Below are 11,770 nucleotides of genomic sequence, written 5' to 3' on the forward strand. Positions count from 1 at the left end.
AGAGGCGTGACAAAATGTCATTTCTGTAGTAGTGAGAAGTCCCACATTGGCTAGAGATAGAGCATAGATAGCCTTTATAAGGGTAGTGCAAACCTTAACTCTTGAGCTAGCTTTTGTGGTTGAGTATAGGCCTCCCAATTTCTAATATGGTATCAGAGTCTATCCTAGATCCATTTGTTGTGGAGACCTCCCATTATTGGGCCACCCGTTGTTAATCCCACGTTCCAGTCTGTTCAATCCTGGACGTGAGGGGGTGTGTTAGAAGTCCCACATTGGCTAGAGATAGAGCCAAGATAAGCTTTATAAGGGTAGTGCAAACCTTAACTCTTGAGCTAGCTTTTGTGGTTGAGTATATGCCTCCCAATTTCTGAAGGAAGATGATGGTGATCTTAGTTGTTAATTTGATGTTTTTAATCGATCTAGGGAAGAAAATGGAGGAAGATGAAGAAGGAGGAAGAGAAAGAATGGGAAAGATGAAAGATTAAATGTAAATAAAAAAATTACAAGGACTAAAATTTATGTGAAACGCCTATGTGGTCATCTCTTAGCTGACTATACTTTCCATGTGAATAGTTGATTAGTCAAAATTGATGATACATTAACCATTGAATCTATTGTACATAATTTTTTTTTTCAAGGAATAACTGCTAAAGACTTTTTTTATTTATAAAAATCCAATCTAATTAGATGATAGGGACGAAAAACATATAAAAACATGTAATTATTGATATATGTTCATGTAATTTACATACCTTAATCACCACAAAACAAAAACTAGACGCAGCACATTTTTAAATAAAGAATCATGCATGTGGGCGGCTCCCTCTCTAATATTATAACAACATTTTTTATTTTTGTAACACTTCACTTCAAGAGTGTAGCCATAGTTATTTCTCATTGGTTCGACTCTGGTGGATAGAAAAACTCTCGAAGTTAGCCCCACAATGTTGTGGATGTTTCGGCTCGAACAAGATTGCCTTCAAAAGACGACACTTGCATGTCTTACATAAAAAAAGACATGAAAATTGTTTTCTAAACTTTACACAACAGTTTTTCGATGATTATATATTCCAGCATTATTTATTTCCTTTTATAACAGTTTCTCGTACTCTACGGTAACATTATCAGAAAATGTAGCCTTCTATGAAAAAGACAACAATTATAATATAATAACTGTTCTTTATAATACATAACACTTATTTAGCGTTGTAAAAACCGTGTTTGCGTGAGCCCTCTATATGAAATTAGTCACGAATTAATTCCTAATACATTTTTAGGTAACACTTTTTACGGCTTTTGTACCCAAGTGGTATAGTTTATTTTGGAAATTACAGCTTTGGGGTACTTTTTTATTTATTTACCAAACTAGTATAAATCGCCACCGTCAGTGGCAATTCTATTTTTTTTTTTACTTTTTAAAAGAATCGCCAATGCTATTGGCGTTTTTGTTTTTTAAATAAATCGCCAACCATGTTGGCGTTTTCTTTTTTTTTTTTTTTAAATTTTTTTCTTTCTTAAAATCGCCAACAATTAGCGTTTTCTTATTTTTTCCAAATAAATCGCCAACTGTGCTTCCAACCAGAAATGAAAATCAAGTGCTGGAAGAACCTCGAAGGCAACGACCCCAACGTGCGCGGAAAAAAAATCCATTGCTGCTCGACTCCACAATAAAAAATAATTTTTGCTTGAACTAAATTATGTAATGCATATGTTTATCCTTAAATATCCGTTCAAATATTTATGATTAAAGTGTTGCAAAAGTGAGTAATGACACAAAATTGTGTGTGAGTATCAATTGATTAAACTATGTTGGCGATTTTAAGAAAAAATAAATTAAAAAAAAGAAAAGAAAAGAAAACGCCAACATGGTTGGCGATTTATTTAAAAAACGAAAATAAAAACAAAAATGTCAATAGCATTGACGATTCTTTTAAAAAGTAAAAAAAAAAAAAAAAGATTCGCCACTGACAGTGACGATTTATACTAGTTTGGTAAATAAAAAAAAAAGTACCCAAAACTATAGTTTCCAAAATAAACTATACCACTTCGATACAAATTAAAAGCCACTTTTTACATGTTGCTTAAACCAGTGTTACTAAAACATATAATGTTGTACAATCATAACAGGATAACATTAAAATACCACTATTTTATGATAATTAAACAGATAAGTTAAGCAGTGAATTAATTATTGAGGAGGTTTATGAATAATTTACTCCACGAGCTTCTCGTGGTCTAGTTTTATATATGTTTTGAGATTTACATTTAGATGGCATATTCTGGTATATTCTGTGGTACCCTGAAATTTTTTTTGGTACGGTACCCTAACTAGATGAAATTGTGAAATTGAAGGACAAAGAAAGAGAGAAGATTAGACATTTTAACTTTTGTTGGAATCTTAGACATCATGTTCGTTGTTCCAGCTCTTTTTAAGTCAGAATTTAGTGGTGGAAGTGAAAATGTATGCGATGTAAGAATAAGAGAGTTATTAACCATAATAAGGGTGAGATATGGAAATTGGTGTCTGACGAACAACAAGATAATGAAATAATGTACTAAAATGCTCATGAATGATGTGGCTAGAGGCTTTTAGAAGTTAAAATATAGGAGATAAAGTGGTTTTACATCATTTAAGGTACCGTACCCTCATTTAAATTAAGGTACCACAACAAGCACCGCATATTCTCAATATCCAAGACATTTTTTTTTATAAGCAATGATATATTGAAGAAGAAGTACAAGGGTACTTCAAACCCAATACAAAAGAAGAAAATTACAGGGAAGAAAAAATACAAGGAAATATAAGATTTTTTTTTTTTATAACCAATGATATATTGAAGAAGAAGTACAAGGGTACTTCAAACCCAATACAAAAGAAGAAAATTACAGGGAAGAAAAAATACAAGGAAATATAAGAAAATAAAAAAGACTAGAGGAAGACATATCCATCCAGTCTGGTTAATAGCTATTTGCGATCTCAAGGGTAGCATGCATGGGCATCTATACGTCTCATCTGTCTTATCCTTAATTAATTTAAACTTAACAACCAATTTTAATATACAAAATTCATTGTGAAGAACACTATAAATATACTGGGTTTGAGCTAACCATTCATGCACCAACACAAATAAACACACAAAACAACCATGAAGCCTACAATATTGCTCACCCTCTCTGTCCTTCTCTTTGCCTTCAGTACCACTTACATAATTCCATTAGCCTTCTCACAAGTTCCTGACCTAGTGAAGGACATAAATGGAATCCCCCTTAGCTCTGATGGCAAATACTACGTCCTTCCAGCTATTTGGGGCCCGACAGGTGGCGGAGTAAGTCCCCGAGTAACTGGGAACCAAACATGCCCAGTTACCGTTCTACAATCTTATTATGAGGTTGAGAATGGCAAGGGAGTGAAATTTGAACACTTTCCCAACATTGGCATCATATATGAAGGGGTGCCACTGAAGATTTATTTTGCGAATATATACGGTTACTGTGCCGAATCCACCGAGTGGGTGGTGGTTTCTGATGATTTCCCTACACCATGGGTGGGTATTGGTGGTGCTGCAGACCATCCAGGAAAACAAATCGTGAGTGGTTTGTTTGACATTCAGAAATATGATAATTTTTCGTACAAGCTTGTGTTCACTCACATCAACGGAGGCTCACCTGGGCGTTCTATTGATATTGGAAGGCGTGATGATAAGAATGGAAGGCGTCTCATCTTGGCTCAAGACGATGATTATACCTTTCATGTTGTGTTTGTTCGTGCTAATGATGATGCTGGTATCAATGGAATTAAGTCCGTAGTTTAATTTGAAATAAACATGTCCATGAACGCACCCACGCACTTAGATATTGTTCAATAACTAGTATGACATCGAGTATGGATCATGCTTTTCCTCTAATATGCTACGCAAATTAGTAATAAAATGTTGTGTTTGCTTTTGATGTTACTATGATCTTATCTATTTTTATATTTATTAATAATCTTTTTTTTAAACAATAATCCCTTTAATTAATAATTATGTACAATTGAAACTTGTAGAACTCATTCTGATTGGCTTCCCCACACTGAGCCACAAATCGGTCGATGTGCTCCACTATGGACTTGTTGTACTCACCAGAGAAGGTAGCGAAGTATCGGACCATAAAACTCCTCGACAAATGTCCACCCATTCATGACATAGCTTCTGATAGACGGGTCTATCGATTGGCCGCAGCTGAACGAAGAAATGTCTCCTGATCGCATCTACAATCATATTTGGGTCTATAAAGTTTTTCCCCTAGGATCCCTAGTGTTTAGGAGATTCGTCTGGTGTCCAAACCCTTGAGCATTAGGTAGGTTGGTTTGTTATGACCAATGGTGCCTACCTTGGATGGAGTGGCGCTTGGTTATGAGTCATTGGTAGTGCTGGCTGCTACTAGAGCTGTTGTTCTGGCGCTCCCCCGAACCCCGATGTTGTAGGTTGGTGTCCTCTGTTGGGCATAATCCCTTCCAATCCATGAAATGGCGTTGGCCCAACTGACCTCGACTACCATCGGCTGGGTCTTGGCTAGCGAAATGTACACCGTGTGTTGCGGGAATAAGTTCGGTCGTTCGAAACTGCCGATCCTAGGGCCATCGCTACGTCTGACGATAGAAAAATATCCATATTGAAGGTGAACCGCGGAAGGATAGCCTTGAAAGGTTTGCCCCCTCCTCAAGAAGGAACATGTTCGGGACAACATGAGACGAAGAATCTGGCCTTTTCGACTGTGACTCCTCCCGGGTGATATGCATTTCGTTATGTACCATGGGCTTCACAACTTTTGTCTAGTCTTCGGAAACTTGGGAAATAATATTGTTGATACCCAAATCGATTTGTTGTCGGATAACGAAGATTGTCGTGGTAGTGGTAACCATACCTAGGTCCTTGCCTTCATCAGCCATATCTATGGTCTCAACGTACGAAGGACCGATAATCATGGTTTTCGGAGTTGGTGAGCTCTGAACTGGCGATGTAGTGGCTGAAGTGATACCCGAGGATAAGGTACGACTATTTCTTGTTCTACGACTGCTTGTGGGATCCATTTTGAGTCCAGACCGTAATTGCATACGTCAATTTTGGTCTTGTGAAGGCGATGAAAACTAAGAAATAGCGAGACAAGTCCCACTAGGCTTGCCAATTTTTTGGTTTACAAATAGTTTTGGGGACTTGGTAGCCGTTTAGGTTAGCTATGAAACCAATGTAACGGTTCGTATTCAAGCGATTACTTGAGGAAGAGACTCTATTCTTCAATGCAGGTTCCTAATTAAGAGACTCAAAAAAGCTTTTATTGATCGCTATTGAAGGGTTTGTATCGAAATGATAACTACTAACTAAGGTAAGACGATAATGGATAAAGAAAACCTTAAATTGACTGAAAGTAAATGACATAAAGCTGAATAAATGAAGTGTTGGAAAACTAAATGGCCGAAAGACTGTAAATGAATCTTAAAGGCTGAAAAGTAAAGGCATTGAAATATAAAGGAAAAGATAAATGCAGGATTGTAGTTTGATGATTTGTGTTGTTTACAAATTACCCTTCCTCTATTTATAAGAAAATTCGACTAACCTACAATGGTTAATAACTCCCTCCACTACCCGCGTTTCCCGACATAATTACATTTTATGGTGGGAGGATGTTGGAAGTTACTTCCTTTGATTAGCTAGAAGCTTTGGTTAAGCGGAGCTTCTTGCTTCGGCTGGTTTTTCGAGCATTAACCGCTTTCCTTATTTTCAAGGGGCGAACCATCAGATGATTTTTTGCATGTGTAGGCCTATTAGAACCTTCGTAAAATATCTCAGTTATGAGCCCGAGGCCAATGTATCTCTCTCAAATCTTGTCCAAGTTCAAGCCTTTAACTGATTTCTGTCTTACTTGACCGACTGGTTGCATATCTTCGGCTAAAAATACCACGCTGCTCATTTTCCACACAAACAAGTGAGACGGCTCGACTATTGTCTAGCTTTGGCACATTTTTGGAGGCCAACAAGTGTTTTTGTTGAGTTATCGCTTTGTGAATGAACTATTATCTACCCCACTTGGTCAAAATAGAGAGGGATGCTGCCAACTATGCAAAGACCATGTGGAAGATGTTGCTCACATTTGCTTTAGGTGTGGGGTCTCGGGTCTCCTATGGTATTTGGATGCAATGCTACTTTTGGTTGGGAGTGAAAACAACTCTTCCCTTAAAGTGTGCAATTCACCTATTGCACCATGAGCTTTGGGGGAGGAATAAAGATCAAAGTTTGCGGTGGAGAGCTATTTGGCTTGCCGCCATTTGGAGTATTTGGATGCATACAAATGATGTGTGCTCAAAAGAGAGCAGGTAAATCCAGAATCTGTGGTGGATTTTTGTTGGTGCAAGTGATGGATAAATTAGTTTATGGTGACATAGAACCAGGCAGATCACGTAGAATTATAGTTAACCATAGAACAAGGTGGATCACACAGAGTGATAGCGAGGAAGAGTGTTTAGGGGCTGAATTTATTGTATTTTTCTTGATTCATTTCTTCATCTCATACACATGTATATATAGCATGTGAGAGTGGTTGCTACAAACACCAAAAGCCACCTCTAACACTTAAACACCCCACTAAGCACTAACATAATTACAATTAACACATGACTCTTCACAACATGTAACAAATTCCCACTATCATAATCATACTCTAGTATGAATTAATTCAAGACATTAATCAACACACTCCCGCTTAATGTGTCGTTTTGGAACTCCCATTGCTTCTCTAAGTTGCTGAAATCTTCCTCTTGGTAGTGCTTCAATGAAGATGTCTGCTAGTTGCTCTTCTGAACTACAGAAAACAAGTTGTACATACATCCCTTCTTCAACAACACTTCGAATGAAGTGATGTTTTATGTTAATGTGTCTGGTCCGGCTATGAAAAACTAAATTCTTCGCCATGACAATGGCTGTTTTGTTGTCACAATGAAGCTGGAGACTTCCCTCTTGCTCCTCTCCAATGTCTTCTAATATTCTTCTCAACCAAAGTGTTTGTTGTGTATCCAAACTAGCTGATAAATACTCAGCTTCAGCTGAAGATTGCGCCACTGTATCTTGCTTCTTTGAGCACGAAGAGATCACACCCAGACCAAGGTTGAAAACATAACCTGAAGTGCTATTCATGTCATCAACACTTCCAGCCCAATCACTATAACAGTAGCCTTTAGCCTCAAGCTTAGAATTCTTCTCAAATCTGATTCCATACTCCATGGTTCCCATGATATATCTTAGAACTCTTTTTGCTGCTCCAAGATGTAAATGACTTGGTTTACTCATGGATCTTGAGAGTAAACTAGAAGCAAACATTAAATCTGGTCTTGAAGCTGTAAGATAAAATAAGCTTCCAACTAAGCTTCTATACAAGCTTGCATCTATCAATCTTCCACCATCTTCCTTCCTTAATTTTTCATTCAACACCAAGTATATAAACAGGTTTGCAGCCATACAGGCCAAATGTTTTGATGATATTTTCAACATATATCTTTTGACAAATAAAAACTCTATTTTCATCTTGATAAAATTCAATACCAAGAAAGTGATGTAGCAAGCCAAGATCACTCATCTCATATTTTTTCATCATCTCTATTTTAAAGTTCTCAATCATTTCTTGTTGTTACATGTATACACCAAATCATCAACATAAAGGGAAACAAAAAGGATATCATTTTTACCTTGATGCTTCACATACAAGGTTGGCTCAATTTGACTTCTTTGAAATCCTTGCTAAATGAAATAGCTATCAATTTCACTGTACCATGCTCTAGGGGCTTGTTTCAACCCATACAGAGCCTTCTCCAACATGTAATCTTTCTCCTGTTGGACTTTAGTCACAAAGCCTTGAGGTTGCTGCACATATACCTCTTCTTTTAATTCTCCATTCAAGAAAACCGATTTTACATCAAGGTGGTATAGATTCCAACATTTTTGAGCTGCTAATGCAATGATTGCTCTCACAGTGTCCAAACGTGCAACCGGAGTAAATGTCTCACTATAGTCAATTCCAGGCTGTTGAGCATAGCCTTTGACTACTAATCTTTCCTTGGCTCTTTGGAATGAACTATCTGAATTATGCTTCACTTTGTACAACCACTTTACTCCAATAGCTTCTTTGTCATTTGGCTTCTCAACTAGTTGTCATGTTTTGTTATTCTCCATTGCATCTATTTCTTCTTGCATAGCCTTCCTCCAAACGCCATATTTGATTGCTTCTTCAAAATTGTCTGGTTTCACAACACAATAATTACACCTTGCATAAATGTCACTCAAATCCCTCAATTTTATTGGAGTTGAGCTAGGTGATGATGAACTCGAATTTGGTGAACTTGGAGAACTTGAAGAGGATGAAGAGCTTGGTGTACATGGGGTTGGTTGCTCATTTATAGCTGCTGGATTTTGCAGTAAAATAGTTGTAGGGACTGTTTGCTCCTCCATTTTTTTCTTCTTCCCATTTCCAAGAAGCTTTCTCATCAAATACCACATCCCTGCTAATGATCACCTTGTTTGTCTTCAAGTTGTAAAGTCTATAGCCCTTTGACATGAAACTATAGCCAATAAAGATACATTTCTCACTTGTTTCTTCAAGCTTTGTCCTCTTCTGTTTAGGAACTTGAGCATAGCAAACGCACCCAAATACTTTAAGGTGGTTCACTGAAGGTTTTCTCCCACTCCAAGCTTCAAATGGAGTCTTATTCCATACAACTTTTGTTGGACATCTGTTCAGCAAATACACAACAGTATTAACAACTTCGGGCCAAAAGGTTTTAGGCAAACCTTTCTCAAACAGCATAGACTTCGCCATCTCCATCACAATTTGGTTCTTTCTTCTAATAACACCATTTTGCTGAGGTGTATAGCCAACTGCCAACTGCCTTTCATCACCTTCTTCTTCACAAAATTTGTGAAATTCGTTTGAGGTGTACTCTTTGCCCCTGTCACTTCTCAACACTTTTATAAACCTGCCACTTTGTTTATCAACAAAAGTTTTAAACTTCTTAAAGATTACAAATACTTCAGATTTTTGTCTCATAGAGTATACCCATGTCATGCGGGTAAAATCATCAATAAACAAGATAAAGTACCTGTTTTTGGCATGATACAAAGTGTTCATAGGACCACATACATCTGTGTGTACAAGTTTCAGCACTCGTTTGGCTCTCCATGCAAGCATCCTTCACACACACCAAATTTATCTTCAATCGTTGGCAGTCCATACACCATCTTCTTTTGAGAAAGCAACTTGAGACATTATCTTCTCTAGCTATCATGCTGAAATTTTTCTCATAAAGAAAGTGAAAAACTTCTATTGCTGGTCATTTTTACAACAACAACAATTCTTCCCTTTGAATAAAAAATTCTACACTCTCGATTCTCAAATTTTAGAGAATAGCCATGCTCCAAAAGTTGTCCAATGCAACAAATTTTCATCTAACTCCGGAACATAAAGAGTGCCATGAATAACTTTTCTTCCTTTCTTTGTTGTAACTTCAATGCTGCCTTTTCATTTTACTTCAACGTGCTCTCCATTGCCCAATTTAACTTTTGAGCTAGATGAAGAATCAATGTTGATAAAAGCTTCTTTATTTCCGGTCATATGGTTGCTTCAACCGCTGTCCAAATACCACACATTTTTACCTTCTGCAAAATGAAGCATGTTGCTGATTGCCAAAACGACAATCTTTTTGCATGTGCCCGAACCTTTTACAATTGTGACATTGCAGCTTGCTTGCATTTGTTCCAACAATCCTTCTCTTCATGAGTGTTGCTCTTACAAATTCTGCACCATTTATTTGATGTGCCTCCATGCCATCGTCGTCCATAGGTGGCTCTTCCTCTTCCTTGTGAGTTTCTTCCTCTTTCTCTGCCTCTTCCAAACCTGCCACTTCTGGAAGACTCACCTTTAGATTGTGTTGGGGGCTTATTTTCACCATCATTGGACTTAATGTTGAGTTTAGATTGAAAAGCACTCTCAACTGATTTTTCAGAGCGTAGTAAAAACCTTTGCTCGTAGGATCTCAAGACCCCATCAACCCTTGAACTGTCATAGTGGACAGATCTCTGGTTTCTTCAATAATAGCCACCATAGGATCGAACTTTTCTGTGAAACTGATTAGAGTCTTATCAACAATTCTGCGATCATCTATTGTATATCCATGTGATTTCATTTGATTCACCAATTTAGAGAGTCTATTGAGGAGTTCATTCAAACTCTCATTCTCCTTCATTTTTTCATTCACATAATCTCTCTTAAGAGATTGAAGTTTCACTGTTCTCACATTTGAGTCCCCTTCATATTCTTGCTGTAGAATATCCTATACTTCCTTTGATGTCTTTGAACTCATAATCCTTGGAAAAATGGATAGAGAGACTCCTCTTTGAATCATCTTGAGAACTTCAGCATCTGTAATCTTCTTATGCTTCAATTCTTCTGGTTGTTGGGATGATTGCATAACTTTTTCATTTGTTGTAGGTGTTGGTTCTACATATCTCTTTTGGACTAACTATAAGACATCCAAAGATATGAATAGAGTCTCCATTTTTACAGCCCAAAAATCATAATTCTCTCCTTCAAACAAGGAACTTTGACATTGCTATAGACTGTAGAAGAGTTGTTTATTGAAGCCATTTTTTGTTGTTTTTGCTGCAAGGATCTGCAGCTCTGATACCACTCTATTGGTGCAAGTGATGGACAAATTATTTTATGGTGACATAGAACCAGGCGGATCACGCAGAATTCTAGTTAACCATAGAACAAGGTGGATCACGCAGAGTGATATTGAGGAAGAGTGTTTAGGGACTGAATTTCTTGTATTTTTCTTAATTCATTTCTTCATCTCTTACACATGTATATAGCATGTGAGAGTGATTGTTACAAACACCAATAGTCACCAATAACACTTAAACACCCCACTAAGCACCAAGTGCTTCCACTGACATAATTACAATTAACACATGACTCTTCACAACATGTAATCAATTTTCACTATCATAATCGTACTCCACTATAAATTAAACCAACTCATTACTCAACATATTTAATTAAGTTAAGATCATGGGTTTAGCTCAAATCTATGTTAAAAAGCTACAAGTTTTCATACTATGAATGGGAAAAAGGAGCCTTTGATTTGTATTCTAGGTCATTGATGGGATTAACCCTGATTATTGTTTGCTGTGTGGGGTACCGTGTTTCTGCTGTTAGTTTCGTTTTGAAGGGGCTTTGATTATCTTGCCCAATGTAGGAGTGGTTTAGATGTATACTGGTTATCTATTAAAAGGAAGGATTTGTATTGATGGATTGCCAATAGATTAGTTTTGAATCATTCATCTAATTGTGGGTTGAAGTATTTCTTGTGCTTTCTATCAATTTATTTTGGGAATTGTTATTCAGACCCCCCCCAGCTATTCAGACCGAAGGAATTTTTTGAAACCCAAAATTACCCCTTTCGAACGCACCTTTAAATTGCGTGACAGTCGCAGTTTGAACCTCATGTTCCGAGTGCGACACGAACGCAAACTGAGAGTGCGTTGGTGACATACCGATGCCGTGGGGGGATTCTACTACCATGGCTAGAACGGTTGGCCGGGGGCAAATTCAAATTCTTTGTTCTTAGCATATCTGAACCAACATTGGAAACATAAGACTCAAAACAGAACAAAAATATAAAGGCATTGAAGCTTTGACAGATAAGAGTCTAAGACGCACTCTCAGGGTGTGTCTTGGTCGCACC

The 11,770-nt window shown here is 37.2% G+C and overlaps 1 protein-coding gene across 1 annotated transcript; it reads left to right on the top strand.

Moving 5' to 3' along the window:
* The first annotated feature begins 3,102 nt into the window (after window positions 1-3,102).
* Window positions 3,103-3,953, top strand: LOC130738480 (kunitz-type trypsin inhibitor-like 2 protein). The gene has a single exon (XM_057590465.1). The coding sequence runs from the start codon at window positions 3,147-3,149 to the stop codon at window positions 3,810-3,812; it is 666 nt and encodes a 221-aa protein (XP_057446448.1). The 5' UTR covers window positions 3,103-3,146; the 3' UTR covers window positions 3,813-3,953.
* The last annotated feature ends 7,817 nt before the right edge of the window (window positions 3,954-11,770 follow it).

The sequence above is a fragment of the Lotus japonicus genome, chromosome 2 (genome assembly GCF_012489685.1).
Source record: "Lotus japonicus ecotype B-129 chromosome 2, LjGifu_v1.2".
In the NCBI taxonomy this organism is placed as follows: Eukaryota; Viridiplantae; Streptophyta; class Magnoliopsida; order Fabales; family Fabaceae; genus Lotus; species Lotus japonicus.